This window comes from Erpetoichthys calabaricus, chromosome 15 (genome assembly GCF_900747795.2).
Source record: "Erpetoichthys calabaricus chromosome 15, fErpCal1.3, whole genome shotgun sequence".
NCBI lineage: Eukaryota > Metazoa > Chordata > Cladistia > Polypteriformes > Polypteridae > Erpetoichthys > Erpetoichthys calabaricus.
Window position 1 is genome coordinate 68,717,640 of NC_041408.2, and position 24,785 is coordinate 68,742,424.

At 39.1% G+C, this 24,785-nt stretch overlaps 1 protein-coding gene across 7 annotated transcripts in view; it reads left to right on the top strand.

Annotated features, from left to right (window-relative positions):
• Positions 1–13,999, top strand: part of LOC114665927 (regulator of G-protein signaling 7) — a 541,984-nt gene extending 527,985 nt beyond the window's left edge. For 4 of the 7 annotated variants that reach the window (XM_051919312.1, XM_051919311.1, XM_028820589.2 and 1 more), the window contains exons 17-19: positions 6,177–6,230; positions 6,938–6,974; positions 13,228–13,999. In XM_051919312.1, the coding sequence (XP_051775272.1) occupies positions 6,177–6,230; positions 6,938–6,958 (75 nt within the window). In that variant the 3' untranslated portion in view covers positions 6,959–6,974; positions 13,228–13,999. Of the gene's footprint in view, positions 1–6,176; positions 6,231–6,937; positions 6,975–7,359; positions 7,440–13,227 lie in introns of all 7 variants that reach the window. The other 3 variants (XM_028820591.2, XM_028820592.2, XM_051919314.1) reach the window with 3 other exon arrangements.
• Positions 14,000–24,785: the final 10,786 nt, after the last annotated feature.

The following is a 24,785-nucleotide window of genomic DNA, read 5'->3' on the forward strand; positions in this document are numbered from 1 at the left end:
GCACGTCTTCCCCGTGTCCCACAGGCAATACACAGTCCCAAATCACAGCCCACTTTCTTCTTCTTTTTCTTCTTGGCACCACTACCACTCCTCCACCTCAGCAAGCTTTGTCCTCCACCTCCCACCCGACTCTGGCCATTGAGTGGTGGTCGCTGGCTCCCTTTTATTGGGTACCCGGAAGTGCTCCAGGTGGTTGATTATCGACATCTGGCTGTACTTCTGGGTAAGGCAAAACCAGTGCCCAAAAGGGGCCAGCCACTCTTGTTGCAGCATGCCCCTGGCGGCACCTGCTGAACCCCACAGAGCTGCACAGAAATCCGATCCCCCATGAAGCCCTGGGGGAGTCCGAGGCACCGCTGCAACCCAGGGAGGCTGCCATCTAGTGTCCAGGGGGAGATACTTTGCTTTCCACCCTTGTCCCCCTGGCATATGTGGTGAAGGGGCGTCCCGGCCAGGCATGGGCCCCGGCCATCCATCACAATATAGATAGATAGATAGATAGATAGATAGATAGATAGATAGATAGATAGATAGATAGATAGATAGATAGATAGATAGATAGATAGATAGATAGATAGATAGATAGATAGATAGATAGATAGATAGATAGAGAGTAGTGAAATATACAGTATAATGAGAGGTATATGGTTTCAAAGTAATATAACTCTATCTTCTTTTGTATGACTGGGAGGAAAGCACACTTTTTGCCATACTATCAAATAGAAAAACAGGACAAGACTAATAAAGTGAACAATTCAAAAATATGCAAAATATATTTTAAAAATGCCACAAAAATAAACTTTAGCTAAAAAGCATTAAATTCAATAATAATTAAAATCCATATGAAGATTTTCTGACACAGAAATTTTGGACAAAAAAGGAAGCTAACAGCTAAAAGGGAGGACGGCTCCAAAAACAGGGATCGTCAAATTGTCAAATAACTGCCATTCTCTGTGCTAGCACACCTGCTGCCTTCTCAAGTGCACTTGTAACTTGCTAGTGATCTCGTGCCAGCAGTGATCAAAGTACCATCATTTTATGGTTTTGAAAGCATCGGCAAATGCATTTTCAAAATTAGAAAATTAATAATAGGGATGCATATAAAACACAAGAATATAAGCATGGCATGCAACACGTGCCTAACAAGGGATCTTGGGGGATTACCAGGTATGATGGCTGTACCGAGTGTTCAGCAGATTTTTTCACTCGGGCTTCTTTTTTGTTTCCAAAAATACTGCCAAAAGAATTGCTAAAGAAATGTACAGTGATTAAAAAAATGTAATTTTTTAGTGTCACATAGAAGTAGAAGTCTTTTGGAGACCTATTTAAAAAAGTAATAAAATGCAGGGCTTCCTTATAGTCTTGCATAGTAAAAGGTAGTAAAAAACCTTGACAACCTTTAAGAAGAATCGGGATGAGATAGCGGGACAGCTTCTCTAGTAGCTAAACAGACGGGTTTCATGGACTGAATGGCTCCTTTCACTTGTCAGATTTTTTGTTTCTTAAAATCCGTGAAGCGCTTCAAAGCTACCATAAAACTTGAGAAATAAATACACTTAGCAAGAGACACAGGAAATCTCCAGGCTTCAATACCGAGTACACAAAAAAAGAGGCTCAGATACAGGTGGTCTGACTATGCAGTCTGGAGCAAATAATTTAATTCACTTATGTTTTCAATATTTATAAATATAACTTTAAATATTTAAGTCAAGTTTTATGTAGATTTGAGAAAGTGCAGAGAGTACAGTGAAATTCTTATTTGCATGTCTGACCAGTATGCAATATGGCACCATGACAAACAAGTTCATATGTCCAGTATAAATCCAGTTATTAACTCTTTATTAACTATATTATTATAAATAATAAATGATCATTAAATAGCAACTCTTGCTGTAATTTTTAATTGTTTCGTGTACTGCTTAAAAGGCTTATTATAATACATGTGGCCAGTGGGCAGAATAGCACAAACCGTTTCTAATGTTGGGGCCCCAGCCAGGTCTCCCCGTTTAATAAACAGGATAAAAAAAAATTGTACATGGTGGCACAAACAAAAAAAATTGGTGTGATAGCCCAACAAATAAAGGTTTTCCCAGGAAGGCACAGGAAAGTTGTTGGTGCTTACTTCAAGTTGGGTTCTAGGTCCAAAGTCAGATGCCATCCTCTGAGGACTGTTTGGTTTTACAGTTCCCCAACCGGAAAGGACGGGGCCAGCTCTGGGCACTGCGACACCAGGTTAGGTGACCTCACTGGGTGGCTTTTTGTAGCTGTAGGTGCAAAAGGAGAGACAGTTAGCATGACCACCCCCTGTCATCACAGAGTGGTACTGCTTACCTCAGCAGACCCAGGAAGGTGATCCATAGGTGCACATACGTGACACACAGTATGTGTCGTGACATGCAGAATCCTGAGAGCTACTTATATTATAATGAACACCTAAACCAAAATGTTACCAGATAAGACTGCAACTCCTAAATGGCGTATAGTATTATTAATTATTTTAAAATAAAGAGAAAAGAGCAGGGGATTCAGTGAAATCCCCACTTAATAGCCAAGTGTTAGGCTAGAAATTCTCAAAACAATGAAAAAGCAAGTCAAATCTCTGGTCACTCTAAAGTGTTTACGAGCTCTTCTCATTCCAAAATGAAAAATGACCTCCAGTTTTGGTGCTCTGCCACAGTGGAATAACAATCAGGATGAAACATACCAGAATCAAAGGAAAGCAACAAAGACAGAGAAACCACTAAAAACCAGCAAGAGTCTGAAGCCAAAAGATCAGACTGAAACCTAAAAACCAAAGCAGAGGACGTTTACCAAACTGGTGCATGTGAAGCCTTACAGGAAAGGCTACAGAGGTTTAAATGGAAGGCCAGGGGAAGAAATGTAAGATGAGTAGAGAATCAAAACCAGAAAAGCAGTCTTACCTTTTAATTAGGTTAAATCATTACCCAAGTAATTGTAGTGAAGAAAATCTAAGCAAAAACCAAGAACTAGAAAGTCCGAATAGCTGAATTAATGCACAATTTTTTTTACTTTTTCTCATACATGGTATAGTAAGTATAGGAATCGTGAAAAAATTCGACCTCGAGATTTTGATGAATCTTGACGTTTCAGACCTTTCTGCATCCAAAAATACCATTTCTTATGTCTGTCTGTGTGTCTGTGTGTAAACACGATAACTTGAAAGCAGGTCAATGAAATTTTGTACACCTGCGTTATACCGAAAATAAAGAATCCTATCAACTTGTGGGCCATTTCCGGTGACCGGAAGTGGTACTTTACCTGAACACATTTCAGATTTTTTCAAGTAAACTTCGGCTATAAATAAAGATTTATGATTCAAATTTTGTGCGGATATTAGAAATTACAAAAAATAAGTAGATGTAAAATTTGAGAAAAATCGTGGAACTGGAAGTGGTACATTAATTGAATACTTTTGCGAATTTTCAAGTAAACTATGGTTATAATTAGAGATAGATGATTCAAATTTTGTATAGATATTTAGAATGTTAAAAAAAACATATGAAATTTGAGAAAAATTACTCAACCGGAAGTAGTATTCTATTTAAACAACCATTCGAATTTTTTGTATCATGGAAATATAAATGTGTACACAATATTAAAAACTGTGTTCAATATAACGTATATTCTTTCAAAAACTATTATTAATTTTATTGTAATTTATACATCATCAGTTTAACAATAGCGTGTGAACATTGAACATACCATGTAAATATAAAGATGTAATGGGAACAATAAGCTGCTACGTCCCCGTCGTGTTCCTGGTAATACATTTAATTTTATGATATATATTTTTTTTGTTTCCACCATTATTATCATAATTAAATGTAGCTAAATGCAGTTTTACCTGTAGCATTTAAATGCAACAAATATTATATAATACTAACACTTTTTCTGTTTTTAGGTGACTATAACTGTTTTTACTTTGCACGTAATCTAGGTGATGCATATGTAATCATGAAAAAATTCCACCACCGTTTTTGAAAATATAACTTTAATATAAAGGTTGATTATAAATAGAGATAAATGATTGTGCATTGATATTATTAATTAGTTATGATGAGAAAGAAAGAGATATGATATTTGAGAAATATCAGGCAACTGGAAGAGGATCTGATGACCTTTTCCTCTATCTCCATATACGAGAAAGTCAAGGGGAACACACTCCTGATTTTTTAATCTGAGTACCTGCAAACTTGGACAATGACATATATGATGCAATGACTTCTACAAATAGTGTTCATTATGTTAATTACAGTATTTGAATAAAAGGAGATAAAAGAATTAACAGCAATCAAAATCAAAACACAAGACAAGAATCAGAATTAAAAACATTGAAAATTAAGTTATTCAGCATTAGCATTAACAGAGGTAATAGTAAGAACTTGTTCTTTGAACCCGTGAACTCGGATAGGGATATGACCTCACTGTGAACTTTTATACCATTGTGTCATGATTGATGATGCTCAACATGAAAGGTCACACCTCTGAAATTGGTGCTCAAAAAACGTTACAAAATATTTCAAAAAAATAAAATGAAACCCTAAAGCGAAAAACGTATGTCATCGCCAAAATCCCTGAGGTAGAAAAATTCTAAATTGAATGCAAATGTGTATCAAAAGGGTCAGAAAAATTTGGAAAATATTAACTAAGACAGAAAACCCAATACAAAATGGCAGAATTATAATTTCATATTAATGACAAAAAGTCTGAATTAGTGTAAGCCACAATAATGCAGGCTGTTCATAAAAATGTATTTGTTTACTACATGAGGCAGAAGTATATAACAAAAATAGTTGTGTTGAATACTTGGCATATTATAATGTGTTCCTCAATTTATATTTTTAAAGTCTAAATATTCCCAATTTGAATAGAAATTTGTCATTGTTCTCAATGTGATACTGGTCCACAGAGGGCTCGATCCCTAGTAAAAGATTAACAATAATATCATATTCAGAATCGCCGACCATGAAATTGTCTAAAATGATACCCCCTCCCCAGATTTATGTATGAAATTTGTCATTTTAATCTTCTGAGAGTGGCTGTTAGAGGGCTAAGAATCAATTATCAAAAATGTATTATATTTGTGATGATCTACCTTGAAATAGATTAAACGACACCCCACATACTATCCCCATTTTCTCAAAGTTTTGTGAAAACGAGTAACTTTGACGTCTTGTATTCCATTAGAAGGTGAACCCTGGGATCGGTTGATGTGGCACACACACAACTTCAACTCCTTCTGATCATTTTTGCTGGAGACACCCATTGGTATACTTTTTATCATAAAGGTGTAATTTCCTGTGCAACGTTTAGTCCAAAAATGACCTAAAAATTGGGTTGTTTTTTTTGTGTCTAGATGACCAAAAGTAGGGGAAAATGACAAAAAGCTTGACGTCTTGCACAACTAGACACCAAGATGAGTTGAACAGTACGTCCTATGTGGGTCTTTCTCTCACAGTTGAGTCAGATGGCGTTGGACAAAACAAACTGAAGTGATTTCACAAAAAATGATTGACCAAGACAAATTGTACAAATAAACAACGTTAAAAGCTTAATTGGTGGATATTTTAAAGGGGTGGGGCCAGGAGGTGGAGCTAGAGGTGTGGTTAGGGTTCTAACCTTCAAATTGGGGGACAGAAAAGGAAAACATGTAAGTGGCTGTGAGCCTTTACAATTAGCTCCAATTAAAGACACATTAGGTCTGTGCATGTGACAGCACATAGCTTCGAAACAGAATATGGAGTATCCCACTAAGATCTGAGAACAGTTTGCTGCAATCCATCCTACAGACTTGGGTGTTAAATAAGAGTGTAAACAACAACTGGCTAAATACATTTTCATTTCTGGATTTCTGTGCACTATGTGTAAATGTAGCTAATTGCTCCACTTTCCATTACATGCTTCCAATTCTCCCTGGAATTGTTTTACCATATTCTTTTGGAAAGCTGACAAGCTTTAATTTAATGCCGTTGCTCATTTAAGTTCAATAATGTATCCAGATACATTGATGCAGAGCACTCATGTCAAGTATCAGTTGCTATATTTTGCATAGCTTTGCCTGCGGCCCATTTTCATCACTCTTTCTTTCAGCAAATTTGCTTTTTTTTTTCTTGCTTTCCCTCCTTCCTATTTGTTTTATTTTATTTTTATTTAAGTTGGAAAACACTCAGGATCGCAGAACCTCATTTGAAAAATTCACTCGCAATGTGGTAAGTTGACATGCCTGGCATGGCTTGCTGCCAATCCCATCAAAAGACCATCCAATGATAAAGTTGGTGCAACCCTTGCACACAAAGCAGAAGCTTTATCATCCAGAAACATGCCGAATAAATGGTGGAGCTGTTTTCTCACAGGTTTCATTTCTAAATGTCTAACTTCACACCCTTCTTGTTCCCAATCCAATGACTTTCTTTGTCCTGATGTCTTTTTTTAGCAGACTGTTTGCATTCATTTGAAACTTGCCTGGTATTTCTTATAATGCACTCTACAGCATGACTTTTTCAAACTTTTTATACAAAGTGGCTGTCTATTTTGGACTTGGCTTATAGACGTTAAATTAAAACAAATAGCTGGCAGGGAGCAGCAAATTGTGTTCACATTAATTGCCTTCTTAATGTTATTTATTTATTTTTTTATTTCTGTTACTCTTTGTTTCTATGTCTGTTTGTGTCTCTTTTTTGATCCAAATATGCCTGAGAAAGTGTTGTCACAAATAAATGAAATGAAAAGTGCACTTGCTTTACTGGGGGGGGGGGAAAAAAGATAGAGAAGTAAATTAATCAGCTCTGGGATCTGTGGAATAAGATTGTGCATGTAAAGAGTTCCAGTTTTGCATGGAGATTATTAGGGGGACAACTGAAGAAAGAGTCAAATGCCAATAAGTGCACCCTCAACTTTGCTTTCTCCTTGTTCACAGAAAAGTAAGAACTTATTTTGAAGGATTTTGCTTCCAGGTAATAAAGTACTAAAGAACTAGTAGTTTTATTCTCCATGTCCATTGTGTCTGCCATTAACTATTATATGTTCTGTCTTTAAGAAAATATTATATATTCTGTGTGTCTTTGTGTGGCTATACTCACATGCGCACACACACACACAAACTTGCACACAGTGTATATAATCCCAATTTATGCAGTATGTATATATTTATGTATGTGTATGTTTGTGTTTGTGTGTGTATGTCTGTGTGTGTGAGCATATAAATTTAAACCTGTATATGTGCACACATGCACACATGCGCAAACACACGTATATGCATACAGTATATCTGGTATTAAGCATGATGATTCTTTATTGTGATTGTTCAAACTAAAAGCATTCAACACATTTATTTTATAGGGCAGAAACATCCCTATATTTCCATGCCATAAAAACTGTACACCAACAGTGAGGGCGAACTCTAACCTGTTGTGAAAGAGGTAGATAGATATTGAATGGTGTTTGGAGTTTGTCTGCCTTGTCTGCTCAGTGGTGCAGTATTGTGGCTTTTGCTGTGGAAATCAATTAAATTTGTTTTAATTCCAGTATAATCACCAAGTCTACAGCATAATACATCATGTACTGTATGTATATATGTGTGTGTGTGCGCCATATTGTACAAAATGGGCCCGGTCCCCTAAGCAGCTTTTAGTCCCTGTCCTAACAGAGAGCTGCTGAGTCTTATATAATTGTGCTGTGTGCCCTCTGGTGTCTTTAGAGAGCATTACATGTTTTTTGTCCACTTCTCTCCCTTTCTTTAGTTCTGGCATGTTGCCCTTTTAAGGCACCCAACATACATTTCAGACATACTGCCTGCTGGTGACAAATTGCATAACGCTGCTGTCAGGGCACAATTCCCTCCATGTTCAAGGGTACCATTCAGCCCCCATTCATGTCTTCTGTAATTGTCTCCAGCCTGCAGTTTCACTTGCATGACCATTACAAAGTGTGTGTAAGTGGTGCCCTGTGATAAACTAACACTCCATTTAGAGTTAATGTTTGGTTTGTACCCAGTGATGCCAAGCTAGGCTCCCCACACCCATGTAACAGAAGAAACTTGACTGTGGTTTTTATATTCTGGTGATGCCTGGAGTGAAAAACATAGTAGAGCCATATCAATTTAGTTTAACACGAACAATCATGATGATAATGCAAGTAGAAATGCCTCTGTCTGTCCATCCACCCATTTACTGAAGTTAAATAAAGCTAAATTTCCCCCATTGGATCAAATAAAGTACTGTTGATCTATCTAGTCTGTCTAGTGTTCAGAAAGTATTCAGGCTCCTTTACTTTTTTCACGTTTTGCTATGCTGTAGCCTAGTGCTAACATCGTTTAACACTAGAATTCCTGAAGCCTACGAAAAAACTCATAATCCCGGCCTTCGTTAAAGCCCCTCGCGCCTCTCCATCAATGTCTTTTGTTTTGCAAATGTGTCGATTAGCACAAGCAGCAAGTAGCCTGCTGTCCTTACCCTCTTGACAGAGCTCATCTCAGGCAAAACTGTCTCCCAGCTCAAGCCAAGGCTCCTTATATGCGTGTAAGGTGAGGTGCCTGGAGTTGTATAGGGTAAATAATATAGTAAATTGTTATTTGGAATACATGCATTTCATGTGTGTTCCATGTCTACAAAGATCTGGGTAAGCGTAGGATGAAAGGAAATGCCAGACAAGAAATGCTGAACACATACCTAAAGCAGAAACTTTTTCCATGTTATACTAATAATGATGTGAAGTGTATAATGTGTGATGACTTTAGTCCAAATATAAAATAAATATGTGTGCTTTTATTCAAGAATATAACCAAAGAAAAGAAAAAAAAACATTTGATTTACAGTACATGTGGCTGTCAATAAGTTAAAAACTCAAGCTTAAATGTCAATCGACAGGGAGTTTATACATGTTCTTGAATGGTGCAGAAGTAAGAATTGCTGCCTTATAATCCCAAGGTCCTGGGTTCAAGATCTGGGCGCTCTGCATTTTGAGTAGTGAGCTGCTATTGTTATTATTATTATTATTATTATTATTATTATTACAACAGTATAATATAATAAAAACATACATTTGATTTGAGTCTGTAACACCCGGTGTAAATTTTGGCTATGCTAAAAGTTAGCACTTGTTTTTTTATTATTCAATTTTATTCTCTCAGTGACGTTCACGTAATACAGTTAACTTGCCTCTCCCTCTTTGAGTTGATGGCATTTATCTCCATTGTTTTCACAAGAACTGCACTGTGGCCGATTCCTGCTCAGAACTATTTGTTGTACTGGCAATCAAAGATACGATGTCTCGTGACCGCTATCAGACTGGACAAAGGCAGGACTGTAGCAACAGACAGCTTCTTCACAGCGCTTTTGCTGGCTAGTAGACTCCTGCAGCACAATGCAACTCTGCTTGGCACCATAAAGTAAAATGGGACTTCCACCTGCAGCTAAAGTCACTTCAGTATGCGAGCAATATACCACGCTGCTTTTTAGATCTGGCAGTGCCAAAATGACGGTGTATGATCGAATCATTTACAAAACAAAAGACGCTGATGGAGACGTGTGAAGGGATTTAAGGTGGGCCGAGATTATGAGTTTTTTCGTAGGCTTCTGGAATTGTAGTGTTAAATGAATTTTTCCTCACATTAAGCAACACTCAATACCCCATGATAACAAAGCAAAAATACAATTTTAGAAATTTGTGTACATTTCTAAAAACTGAAATATTCCATTAATGCAAGCATTCAGACCTTTGCTATGACACTTGAAGTTTGTCTGAGGTGCAGCCCATTCTATCAGTCATGATTGAGAGGTTTCTATGCCTTGTTGGAGTCCACCTGTGGTCAATTCAATTAAAAGAACTTGATTAGGAAAGGCACAGGCCTGTCTTTAGAAGGCCCCACATACTGTATATCAGAGCAAAAACCAAGCCATGAGGTCAAAGGAATTGCCTGCAGAGCTTAGAGACAGGATTGTGTCAAGGCACGGATCTGGGTAAGTCTACAAAAATGTCTGCGGCTTTGAAGGTTGCAAAGAGCACGGTGGCCTTTATAATTTATAAATGAAAAAAGGTCGGGACAACCAAAATAAGCAATCGAGGGAGAAGGGCCATAATAATAGAGTTCCAATGGTCATTTTGACTGAGCTCCAGAGAGCCTGTATGGAAATGGGAGAAGTTCTGAGAAGGATAATCATAACTGCAACACTGCATCTGGGATTTATGACAGACTGGCCAGACAGACTCTCCCACCCCCATCCCTTCAGTAGAAGACACATGAAAGGTCACTTGGAGTTTCCAAAAAGGCACATAAAAGACTCCAGAGATAAAAGGCTAAGTCCAGAGATATCCTTAATGAAAACCTGTTCCAGAGCACTCTGAACCTATGACTGGGCCTAAGGTTCACCTTCCAAGTGAACAACAATGCTAAGCACAAAGCAAAGACGACACAGGAGTGACTTAGGGACAAGTCTGTGAATATCCTTGAGTTGCCCAACCAGAGCCTGGACTTGAACCCAATCTAACATCTCTGGAATGACCTGAAAATAGCAGTCCAGTTTGAGAAGATCTCAGGAGAAGAATGGCAAAAAAAAGAATCCCCAAATCCAGGTGTCCAAAGCTTGTCACCACATACGCAAGAAGACACAAGGCTGGAATCGCTGACAAAGGTCCTTCAACAAGGTGCCAAGTAAAGGGTCTGAATACCCATGTCATGTGATATTTCCATTTTTTAGTTTTAATTAATTTTGCCAAAATTCTAAAATCCTTTTTTCAGTTTGTCATTCTGGGGTATTTTGTGTTGCTTGATGGGGGAAAAATGAATTTCACTGATTTGGCACAAGGCTGCAACATAGCAAAAGTGAAGTGGTCTGAATAGATTCTGAATCTATCTATCTATCTATCTATCTATCTATCTATCTATCTATCTATCTATCTATCTATCTATTATATAGTGCCTCTCATATCAATCTATCTATCTGTCTGTCTGTCTATCTATCTATCTATTATATAGTGCCTCTCATATCTATCTATCTGTCTATCCACTTAATACAAATTTCGAGTTGTGGGAATTTCGGAATTGTAAGAATTACAAAAAAAGGAGGAATAAACCCTGAATGGCCTACTGGTCGATTGTTAGCACATTTACTCACACACCCAAATTTGCGCATGTACTTGCAATTTAACCTTATTCACATTCTTTGGAAATTTGGGAGGAAAAACTTGAATACCACAAGAAAGACTAAGTGTGCTAAACATTTTCATTCTAACCCTTTTCTTAATCAGTGGCCAGTGTTGGCTTCTAATTAACCGTTTTAGGTTAATTTTAATTGACATGCTATTTAAGGCTCAGACCTCGTATTATTATTTCTTTAATTAGCAGCCAAACTGAAAATAGAAAGGTGAAGGTCTTAGTGATATTGATCTGTTCAGTTCCGCAAAACATTTTGTTCTTAGAAAAACTTAAAACAGTTTTAGAGATGTCTGCCCTGACAAAATGACAACACCAACAAGCCATGAAATTAAATAACGGGTTTAATTAACAACAAGATCAGTTTCTAACTAAGAAACTGGGAGCAGTGAAATTTATGGGGTTTGAGGCCTCTGCTTAGGTGATCATATGTTAGCTCACGTCACATTTCATTTCTGTTTGGGTGCCATTTAAGGAAAAAAAGAAGCAATTCAGAGGACTGAATCTTAAAAAACAAGACAATTAAAATGAAGAAGAAAAGAAGACAATTAGCAGCAAAAACTTGTTATCGATGAAGAAATGGGTTCAATGAAAACCTGCAGCCATGCACCGTAACGCTCCAGGAGTGGAGCTGAAGACCGCGCTGATCTAAATAAATAAAGGTGTTTTCCAGAACCTTCACATGGATGGTTTTTTTGAGAACCAAAATTGGTTCTCCTCTAGCAGAGGTGCCCAACTCCAATCCTGGAGGGCCACAGTGGCTGCAGGTTTTCATTCTCACTGTTTTCTTAACTAGTGACCTGTTTTTGCTGCCAATTAACTTCATGTAACTGATTTGCTACTTAAGACTAAGACCCTTTAAATCAGGGGTGAGCAACATCGGTCCTGGCGGGCCACAGAGCCTGTAGGTCTAAGCTTCATGAGGAGTCATGTATTGCAGTTGAAGCTCTTATTGCTCAAGTGACATTTTTCTGCTTCATTTCTCGCTTATTAAGTTTTTGAACCCCTAATTGCTTATTTTACTCTTACGTAGCTGTATTCCCAGTCTTTAATGGCTCCTAATTGGCAGTAAGACAAAGGAATGACAAAGGAACCACGCCTCTGTGGATCCATTGTGCACTATTTGGTTTAATAAAATATTTCAAAAGGAAAGTGAAGAGAACGCGAAGGACTGAAAATGACCCATCTGTTTTAGGCTTCAAATTATTTGGATGATATCATTAGAAATGAGAAAAAAAATCTATGATTTACGAATGACCTGACAGTGCAGAGTTAAATCTACACTAACAAAATAACTCAGATCTGTTATTATCAAGGATTGTTTTCTAATTAAACAACTGGGATGGAACAAAAACCTGCAGCCACTGCGGCCCCTCAGGACCAACGTTCATCACCCCTGATTTAAAGGGTCTCAGTCTTGCAAATCAAGTAAATTAGCAGCAAGAAGGGGTCACTAACTAAGTAAAGGGTAAAAATGAAAACCTCCAGGACTAGAGACCTGATCTAAATAAATAAAGTTTTTTTGTGGCTCCTTCAAGCAGGTTGTCCTTCTGAGATCTGAAAACAGTTCCCCTGTGGTATCACCCTGCAGAGCCACCCTGGCACCTTTATGTTTAAGAGTGAAGACAGCAAACTGAGTAAAGCCCTGTCCTAACATAATGTTAAGTAATCAATTGACATTTACAAGAAAGGACAGTTAGAAAAGACTCAAAAGGTGCATTCTAATAATTCAGCGTAACTATCAGTATAAATCTGACATCTTTTTGGCACTGCACTGGCCACCTATAGATAACCCCATCAAATGTGCAGATATAAAATACACATTCACCATTTTGAATAATTCAAAGAATAATTTAGAGAGTATATAGAAGAAAAAATGTTCTCTGGGTGTATGTTTGTTTTTTTCTATTTATAAGGATCACTTAAGAATGAAATCCAGTCCCACCTGCATCAGTCTGATCTTAAATTCATTGTAACATTTGTTTTGCAGTCAAGTTAGGAGTTCATTTCTCTCATTTTTGAACGCTTATACTTGTGTTTTCTGTTTTCCTTTTCAGGGAAAATCACTTACTTCAAAGAGGCTAACAAGTCTTGTGCAATCATATTAAAATACAATCATCCCTTAGCTTGGAAGAGGATCGTGTCATTCATACGTAACTGTAGTCTGCTACTTGGCCGGTGAAATCAGAGGACTGCAGACGAGCTGTTGCATGTGTAAAAAAAACTGACTTTTTAATTTGTTAATTATTTTTATTTTTTGTGTGTGATGAGGCATTATGGACGTTACAGAGACTATAAACCCTCTAATGCCTTTTTAAAGAATAATACATCTGCTCACTCCTTCCTTTCATATCAGCTGGATCTGTGAAATAGTTTGAAATAAAAAAAAAGCTTCTGCCTAAGAACACAATCTTAATCACTGATAATCAGACACAAAACAGAAGCGTTACAAAGTATGCATATAATGTTGAATATACATATGCCATTTTGCATTTATTGCACTATACAAAATTAGCACAGACGGTTATCATCACAATTGTAAAGTCACCTTCTAAAAAAATCAACCAATGCTGTGTCTCTGTCTGATGTAGTCTGTAATTCTTTGTTACTGTTTCTTGCATTTATTTTTATAACATATTTTAAAAACACCTTTTACTTGAAACGTATTAAGGTTGGCCCTTTATCTGTTAATCTGCTAAAGACCATTTTATATATTGTATTCAAAACTGAATTACAGTATGCTGCCATATTTGTCCAGTGAGAAGTTCTAAGAAATGAAGAGCTGGGGTAGGAAGAAGTATAATATATAAAAAAAAAAGAAAATTAAAGTAGGACACTTGACTATTTTTCTTGTTTCTTTTTTAATTAATTTAAAAATATTATTGACTAATTAATATTTGGTGCTAGCCCTTGAATAACATCGTAATGCCAAAAAGAGCAGCTCAGGGGTGCAATGGCGAGTGTGGCTGCCTCATGGATTCAGTGTCCTGAGTTTCTGCATGGAGTCTGCATATTTTTCCTGTGTCTTCGTGGGATTTTCTCCAGGTAAACTCCGTTCTTCTTCCATGTGTGTGTGTGTGTGTGTGTGTGTGTGTGTTAAGTTAATTGGAGATCACATAATAACCCTGAATGTATGAGAGTGGACCCTCAGATACACTGGCACCCCATCCAAGGCCACATGCCTCACACATTTGGGAGAGACTCTGGAGCCTCACCACCCTGAACTGGATAAAGCAGGTTTCAATATGTTATCATTATTAAACAAAGATTAGAGAAGATGTACCTCTAATTAATGACATATTACTATACAAATCACAAATTAAGAATATATTATCTGTATGTGTATACAAACAGTATATATAGATGTACACATATACTCTCACACATATATACTCTACATGCACACACGCACAAACAAATACAATATATTTGTTATATTTTATGTGTCAAAATCTAACAATAACACATCAGAAATGCCACACCATTTAATCACAATTCTTAATTTGCTATGAATTCTTTATTTTAGTCCAGGAGTAGACGACAGGATGTGCATGTGCCTCACTACTCCTTTATTGGTTTTCAGATTGTGCAGCTGGCATTTAAATGTCAGGAAGTCTTGGAAGGGGTTGGCAAGGGGGCGGGGCTATGGTGAGCTTAACGTCCCTCAGTTTCTTCTCCCATGTACCCTTTAGGTCAGACCCTGAAAGGAACAGGGTGACAACATACTGTGGTTTCAAAGAGTATTCCGACCCCTTCACTTTCTGCACACTTTATTGCATTGCAGATTTAATTTTAAATGGATGGATAAATTGGCCATTTTTGCCCATTAACCAACACCCAATAACCCATAAAAACAAAATGAAAACCTATTTTCAAAGGTTTGCAACTAATATCACTCATTAATTTAAGTATTCCAACCACTTGTTGTGGCACTCCAAATTGTGCTCAGGTGTATCCTGTTGTGTCGAGAACTTGACTGGTGTCCGCCTGTGGAAAACTGAATATCACTGGACATCATTTAGAAAGGCCTGTGCATAGAAGGTCCCACAAATCACATTGCATGTCAGGGCAAAAACCTAGCAATGCGCTCCAAGAAACTCTCTGTAGTAATAATGATAATAATAATATTAATAATAATAATAACAACAATAATAATTATTATTCTTTGCATTTATATAGTGCCTTTTTTGCTACTCACAGTACTTTACAAAGTGAGTGGGGTGCCACTTCAACCACCACAAATGCGTAGCATGAACTTGGATGATGTGACGGCAACCATTCTGCGTCAGGACGCTCACCACACATTAGCTATTAGGTAGTGGTAGTTTTCACTTTACATGCTTCCACTGGGATCTATCATTAAGAAACATAATGTTTATTTTCACTCGTATGCAGATGACACCCAGTTATACCTTTCATTTAGATCAAATGAAGTTTCTCCGATGTTGTCTTTAATTAGTTTTGTTAGTGAATTAAAGAAGTGGATGAATGAGAACTACTTGTCTTTGAATACAGATAAAACAGATATGTTAATTGTCGGAGGGAATGACACTGATCACAGCAATATTCCATCATCATTTAACTCAGTTGGAATCACCATTAATTTTACTGAATCAGCCAATAATCTAGGAGTTATCTTTGACTCTAGCATGTCATTTAAAGTGCATATTACAAAGTTGTCCAAATCATGTTTCTTCCATCTTGAAAATGTTGGGAAATTAAGGCACTTTCTAAATAAACAGGATTCTGGGAAAATAATTCATGCATTTATTTCTAGTAGGATTGACTACTGCAATGCGGTGTTCACTGGATGTTCAAACTGTTCTTTATACAGCCTCCAGCTAATCCAAAATGCTGCTGCAAGAATTATTACAAGAACAAGAAAATATGAACACATAACTCCAGTTCTTAAATCCTTACACTGGCTAGCCAAGGTTCGGCTTACTTGTCTGAACTTATCATGACTTACAAACCTGAGCGTACATTAAGATCTCAAGATGCCGGTCTGCTTATGATTCCAAGGATTAATAAAATAACAGTAGAAGGTCGATAGTTTAGTTACAGGGTCCCTAAACTGTGGAATGGTCTGCCTGCTACTATAAGAGATGCTCCTTCTGTCTCAGCTTTTAAACCTTGGCTGAAGACTCACTACAGTAATCCCTCCTCCATCGCGGGGGTTGCGTTCCAGAGCCACCCGCGAAATAAGAAAATCCGCGAAGTAGAAACCATATGTTTATATGGTTATTTTTATATTGTCATGCTTGGGTCACTGATTTGCGCAGAAACACAGGAGGTTGTAGAGAGACAGGAACGTTATTCAAACACTGCAAACAAACATTTGTCTCTTTTTCAAAAGTTGAAACTGTACTCCATGACAAGACAGAGATGACAGTTCTGTCTCACAATTAAAAGAATGCAAACATATCTTCCTCTTCAAAGGAGTGCGCGTCAGGAGCACAGACTGTCAGAAACAGAGAGCAGAGAAAAGCCAAGCAAAATGACACCTTTTATTGGCTAACTAAAAAGATTACAATATGCAAGCTTTCGAGGCAACTCAGGCCCCTTCTTCAGGCAAGAGAGGAAAGCAAACAAATCAATAGGGCTGTTTGGCTTTTAAGTATGCGAAGCACCGCCGGTACAAAGCTGTTGAAGACGGCAGCTCACACCCCCTCCGTCAGGAGCAGGGAGAGAGAGACAGAGAGAGAGACAGAGAAAAACAAAGTCAAAAATCAATACGTGCCCTTTGAGCTTTTAAGTATGCAAAGCACCGTGCAGCATGTTGCTTCACGAAGCAGCTGCACACAGAAGCTAGCAACGTGAAGATAATCTTTTAGCATTTTTAGACGAGCGTCCGTATCATCTAGGTGTGCGAACAGCCCCCCTGCTCACACCCCCTACATCAGGATCAGAGAAAGTCAGCGCAAGAGAGAGAGAGAGAGAGAAAAGTAAGTTGGGTAGCTTCTCAGCCATCTGCCAATAGCGTCCCTTGTATGAAATCAACTGGGCAAACCAACTGAGGAAGCATGTACCAGAAATTAAAAGACCCATTGTCCTCAGAAATCCGCGAACCAGCAAAAAATCCGCGATATATATTTAAATATGCTTACATATAAAATCCGCGATAGAGTGAAGCCGCGAAAGGCGAAGCGCGATATAGCGAGGGATCACTGTACTTCAGTTTAGCACACCCTGACTAGAGCTGCTGATTAACTGTACAGACTGCATGTCTGTTGTTAGTCATTAGCACTAAAACATAAGTAACATGATCATTATAATTTGTTACTAACCCTCACCTATTCTGTTTCTTTTCTCGGTACTCAAATGTGGCACTTGGTTCCACGGCCTACCTGCCAAGTTGTTTTGCCTGCCTAAGGTAAAGTCATCCCTGATGAAGGATGGCAGAAATCATGGGGTAGAGGGGTCCTTTCATTGGATTGGCTGGCCCAGCACTGTTTCAGCTGTGGAATGTCAAATAGGGGAGGCAGCTTGATGGCCGAGGTCTCCAGGACTCTAAATAAATCCAAATCATATTATGTGATATCATCTACTGTTAAATTCTGGTCCGTATTTGTAAAATTTTTATACTGTATTGAGGATTTGTTCTGTGTATTGTATTGTATTGACTCCCTTCTGCATACCCAACCTACCTGGAAAGGGTTCTCTTTTTGAACTGCCTTTCCCAAGGTTTCTTCCATTTTTTCCCTACAAGGGTTTTTTTAGGGTGTTTTTCCTTGTCTTCTTATTCAAGGCAGTGGGGCTGTCAAGAAGCAGGACATGTTAAGGCCCATTGCGGCACTTCTTGTGTGATTTTGGGCTATACAAAAATAAGTTGTATTGTATTGTATTGTATTGTAGTGAAAGAGTGAGAGAGAGAGAGATAGCCAATTAGAGACAAGGGATGACTGGGGGCCAGAATGACAAGGCCATGGTAGGCAATTGACCCTAAACATTGGGGTACACCCTACTCTTTACAAAGGATACCCAGAGATCTTTTATGACCACAGAGAGTCAGGACATCGGTTTTTATGTCTCACCCGAAGAATGGTGCCATTTTTACAGCACAGTGTTCCCATCAGTGCCCTGGGACAATGTGATCCAAACACAGACCACAGGGTAAGCGACCCCAGCTGTCTTCACCAACACCTCTTCCAGCAGAAACACAAGCTTTTCCTAGATGGTCTCCCATCAAAGTACTGGCTGGCCCCGAACATGCTTAGCTTTAAGTGGATTACCTGTTCTGAAGTGCATGTGCTATGGCTGCTGGACCACAACGATCAAACTGTAGTAAGGCATAGATCAGGGCAAGGGGATAACACCATTTCTAAAGCTTGCCCCAGAAGACGTTTGGAACCAGCAGAACTGCTCCAACAGTTGGCAGTCTAGCCAAACTGAGTAACCAGGAAAGAAGGACCACAGTCAAGGATGTGAATAAAAACCCAACAGTCACTCTAACAGATCTTCAGAAGTCTGCTGAGATAGGAGAACCTGTTCAAAGGACAGCAATCTCTGCAGCACTTCATCAATCAGTTGTTTGTGGTAGAATGGCTGACTCCTGCTTGGAGTTTGCCCAAATTACATTTAAAGAATTCTGAGCATGAGGAAAAACATTCTCTGGTAGGGTAAGACAAAAATTGATCTCTTTGGGATGAACTCCAGGAACTGTGTCTGTCGAAGACTAGGCACTGCTCATCACCTGCCAAATACAATGCCTATGGCAAAGCATGGTGGTGTCAATGCTATGGGGCATTCTCAGTGGTAGGGACAGGGACAGGGAGACTGGTCAAAATTGAAGAAAGGATGAATGCAGCCAAATACAGAGAGGTTCTTGAAGAAAACCTGCTCTAGAGAGCATACAACCTGAGACTGGGGTGATGGTTCACCTGTCAGCATGACAATAACCCAAAAGCATATAGCCAAGAAAACACTGGAGTGACTTCAGAACAAGTCTCTAAGTGTCCCTGAGTGGCTCAGCTAAAAATCCAGACATAAACCCCACTGAACATGTGTGAAGAGACCTGAAGATGGCAGTTTAAAGATGCTTCCCTTCCAATCTAACACAGTTTGAGAGGATCTGCCAGGAAAAATTAGATAATCAGTCAAGATCCAAGTGTGCACAACTTGTAGAGACTTACCCAGGAAGACCTGAAGCTGTAACTGATGGCAAAGAGGCTTGTCGAAAGTACTAAATGAAGGGTCTGTGTAATGGAAATAAATATGACAAATTGCCATTTTTGAATTTTAATAAAGTTGCAAACCTTTCTGAAAACATGTTTTCACTTTGTCTTTCCTGGTTATTGAGTGAAAGCCTGATGGGCAAAAATTGCATATTTATACATTTAAAATTAAATCTACAATAAAATAAAGTGTGCAGAAAGAATAGGGGTCTGAATACTTTCTGAATCCATGGTACGTGTCATATTTGTTGAGGAGAAATACATCCCTGCATGTCCAAATCTATTATCATTTTCTTAGAAGTGTCTTTTTTTCAGTGGAAATTCAGAGGAAATTCTTTTCTTAGTATTTGCATTACAAGATGCATTCCCATAATGCTGTTATTTCTGCACTCTCATAGATGGTGACTTACTGATATCAGTGCTACAGCAGGTTACATCACCAAGTGCTTTGTCCGTGTTGTAGTCAATGATTTGGGTTCAATTTTCACAAAGATCTTGATGAGAAATATGCAATTCTTAAACACTGTAAGCATTGTCAGCACACCAGGGTAGTCTCTCCCCACCAGCCAACAGCGACACTTCAAGGCTGAATTCTCCACGTTGTACTATACGTCTCTTTCTTTCCGTTACATAAAGAGAACAATGGGAATTTTGTTCACAGGAAACTTCAGCTTAAATGTTTACTCACGTTTGTCTGGAGTAGTCACACATGTCCTGCCTCCTGAGGAGCCAAAATGTGTTTCTGCATCATGGGGGTCTATCCTAAGCTGAAAAAGAGACCCACAAGCAAAGTAACAAAGAAGGAGATATGGAGTATCATGGAATTTTTTCCCATAGAACTGTGGACTGAAGAATGTTGAAAGTGTTCTGAATTAAAGTTTAGTACATCCTTTAGTATATTTGAAGTTAATTATCCTGTTAAAAATACACTCAGTCAGCAAAGTCTAACACTGAGTCAGTTAAGCTTCAGGCATATCAGACTGTGCAGTCAGGAAACAGAGGTGACTATGCATCAACTTCACCTGAAAGTGACAACAAGTGCACTGGAGAGGCAACAGCAAAAAGAATTGTTTTACAGGTGGCGGTCACAGACAATTGCTCTCTCCTTATCATCCTGACTTATTCTTCTCTAGATTTGCATTTTGCTAGTGTCCTCATCACTAATGGTAGCATGAGGTGGTACCTGCAGCTGAATTAGGTTGCACAGGTCGTCCAGCTCCTCCCGGATGGCACATACATAAAGTATGTGCCATTGCAAGAAGGACTCAAGAGCATGGAGGAGATACCAGGAGAGAGTCCGTTACATGAGAAGACCTGAACAGGGCCACAGAAAGACATCAACCCAGCAGCAGGACCGGTATCTGCTCCTTTGTGTGAGGAGAAACAAGAGAAGTACCACCAGAACCCTACAAAATGACCTACAGATGGCTACTGGTGTGCATGTTTCTGACCAAATTGTCAGAAACAGACTCCATGAGGGTGGCATGATGGACCAACATCCTCTAGTGGGAGCTATGCTCACAACCCTTCACCCTACAGCTCGACTGGCATTGTCCAGAGAATACACAATTGGCAGCTCCACCATTGGCATTCTGTTCTCTTCACAGATGAAAGCATGGACAGACGTGAAAGAGTCTGGCTACACCGTGGTGAACATTATGCAGCTTGCAACATCATCCAGCATGACCGGTTTGGCAGTGGGTCAGTGATGGTCTGGGGAGGCATACCTTGGAGGGTCATACAGACCTTGATGTGATAGGCTATGGTATCCTGACTGCTGTTAGGTACTGGGATGAAATCCTCAGAGCCATTGGCAGACCTTACACTAGTGCAGTGGGCTCTGGGTTCCTCCTCATGCAGGACAATGCCTGGCCTCATGTGACCAGAGTGTGTAGTCAGTTCCTGAATGACGAAAGCATTGACGCTATTCACTTGTCTTTGAGTTTCTCAGACCAGAATCCTGAGAACTTCTGGGGTGTTATGTATCAGTGCATTCAAATTCCCGCCAAGTAGTTCCACAGACTGTCCAGGAGTTCACTGATGTCCTGATCCAGGTCTGGGGGGAGATCCCCCAGGGCACCATCCACTGTATCATCAAGAGCATGACCAGACGTTGCCCCGCTACTGTCTGGAAGGAGGTTTAGGGCAATCAGATCACACACTAATTGACTGAAAAATGGCTTTTCCATCACACCTCTCCAAATTCTATACTCCTCCAGTTTACAGGAGCTCTAATCAAAACATAACATATGCAATATATCCATCCATCCATTATCCAACCCGCTGAATCCGAACACAGGGCCACGGGGGTCTGCTGGAGCCAATCCCAGCCAACACAGGGCACAAGGCAGGAAACAATCCTGGGCAGGGTGCCAACCCACCGCAGGACACACACAAACACACCCACACACCAAGCACACACTAGGGCCAATTTAGAATCGCCAATCCGCCTAACCTGCATGTCTTTGGACTGTGGGAGGAAACCGGAGCGCCCGGAGGAAACCCACGCAGACACGGGGAGAACATGCAAACTCCACGCAGGGAGGACCTGGGAATCGAACCCAGGTCCCCAGATCTCCCAACTACGAGGCAGCAGCGCTACCCACTGCGCCACCGTGCCGCCCATATGCAATATAGACACACACATATAGACACATTCCACATTTATCACACATATAAGGAACTTATTCTATTAGGTAATGTACTGTATATCAACACTTAAATACCATATAATTTTTTTAAGCTGTACATAATTAAGGTCATTTTTTATATAGCAATTGAATATATGCTGCTTTCTTCTTTATTACTTTTCTTCATTACCGGAATAACCTGAATAATTGCCTTATTGTAGTGTTTTATTGTTACCTTTTTTCTTTGCTGCACATGGAAAGCTGTCATCAGAATTTTATTGGTTGTATGAAAGTATAATGGCAATAAACAAACTCCACTCAACTCAACACATTATATTCTAGTTAAAGGTGATGTCAAACTTGACAATTGTAGTTGCCTGACGAAGCCAGTGCCCTATTGAAGGGTTCACTAGTACAGCACACAATCTCAGCCCTTTACTTCTCGTTTTCCTTTCTGTCGTGGTACGCAGAACACTTGGCATCAGACAGACTAGTCTGTCACCTGTTTGTCAGGACCAGCATTTCTACCTTTTTTATTCCTTGCATTTGCTTTACAGTACAAACACTGTACTTCCAGGTAAGCTCTCATTGGTTTTCAGCTGCACCTACAACCTAACGTTAAGCCAAACCAGTTTAACTTTATCAGGACGTGTCACAGGCTGGTGGAACTGAGTTGACTGGTGGTCACAGATCCTTGATGCGACTGCCTTCAGATTATATAAATGAAGTGTGTGACTGAAAACCACTGGAAAAGTTGGGTAATTTGACATTACCTTAGTGTATCCAACGCCACTTCCAGCAAAAACCCAAACATGCTTAGCTTTAGATCAGGGGTGTCAAACTCCAGTCCTGGAGGGTCGCAGTGGCTGCAGGTTTTCATTCGAACCATGTTCTTAATTAGTGACCAATTTTTGCTGCTATTTACTTCTTGTAATTAACTTGACTCAGGCCCTTTAGTTGTTTCTTTTCCGTTAATTAGCAGCCAAACGATAATGAGACACAAAACAAGCCACCACATCACTCAATATCTGAAAATAAAGAATGGTGATGGTCTCAGTAAGGCTGATCTCTCAACTCACCAAAACACTTTGACGATGTTCTTATAAAAAACAGAAAATCAACAGTTTTGGAAATGTCTGCTGTTGCAGAACGAGAGCAGCAACAAGCCGTGGAATTAAATAATGGGTTTAATTAACAGAAAGCATTGGCTTCTCATTAAGAAACTGGTTGGAGTTTGAAGCCCCAGTTTAAGCTGGTCATCTGTTGGCTCGTTTCACATCTCATTTCTGTTTGGCTGTCATTTAATGAGGAAACAAATCAATTCAGAGGACTGAATCCTTCTAACATGGCTGTTAAAATAAAGGGGAAAAAAGTGAATTAGCAGTGAAAACTGGTGACTGATTAGGAAAAGGGTTAGACCTGCAGCCACTGCGGCCCTCCGGGCCTGGAGTTTGACACCTTGCTTTAGGTAGATTACCTGTTCTGAAGTGCATGTGGTATGGCTACTGGACGTCTGTACACCAAAATGATCACATTGTGATGAGGCATTGAGGGATAAAACCATTGCAAAAGCTTGTGTTCCCAGTAGTACAGCAGCCTTAATAATTGCAAGATGGAAGTTTGGAACCACCAGAGCTTTTCAAAGACCTGGCCACCATGCCAAACTGAGTACACAAGCAATGGAACCTTAGTCAAGGGTGTGAATATGAACCCAACTCTAACAGAACTTCAGAAGTCTTCTACTTACATGGGAGAACATGTTGAAAGGACAGCAATCTATGCAGCACTCCATCAATCAGGCATTTATGGAAGACTCCTGCTTAGACTTTGCCCAAATGACATTTAAAGAACTCTGACAGCATGAGTAGAAACACTCTCTGGTCTGATGAGACAGAAAATGAACTCTTTGGGAAGAACAACCAAGCACTTTGTCTGACCAGAACAGAGAGAGCGCTTACAAACTCAGTACTAAATTGTGGTGTGGCAAGCTGGGCAACAGTGGCTGCCTCTGCACATTTATGTAATTACAAGCTGGGTAATTCGGCTTCGCCCAGGAAATTTTGTAAGATAACGCATGTCAGATAAAATTAATCAGATGTATCAGACATACTATGGAACTAAGTATTTTTCTGTACACCATATTTTTAGCATTTTTTTTGGAATCATCATGGCTTATATTATTAGCAGGCTGTGTGTTTTGGTGGTTACGGCTTTGGACTTCAGTCCCTGAAGTTGTGGGGTCAAATCCCAGTATGACACTGTGTGATGATAAGCAAGTAACTTCACCTGTCTGTGTTAGAACTGCAAAAACAAAAAAAAGTGTAACAAATTGTATCTCTAATGTTGCAAGTCACCTTGGATAAGGGTCAGATAAGTAATAATAATATTAATAGGTTACTGGACACTTGAACATGCTATAAATAACTGTCCAAGGCTAAACATTCTGGACTGTTATTCCTAGTGACTTAGCTTTTTGGATTTTTGGCTTTTGAAACACAATTTTAGAGGAGACTGTTTCAGACCCCACTGTGGACTTCAAACTTGATCACATCTCTTTTTTTTCCTGTCCAGGACTCCACGCCGTCTTCACTAATCCATCCATCCACCCTATTGGGTACTGGTACTGTGTGTGCGGCCCCTCAATCACTTTTGCTTTGTCCTTCATTTGCATAAAGGCCACACTCATGCATATTAGCATAATATTAATAAATATGGACAAATAAACATTAAAAAAAAAAAAAAACACAGGATGGCTATTTTACTTTTTTGTATAACAAATTTTAATCAAATCAGTCAAGTATTTTTGAGATT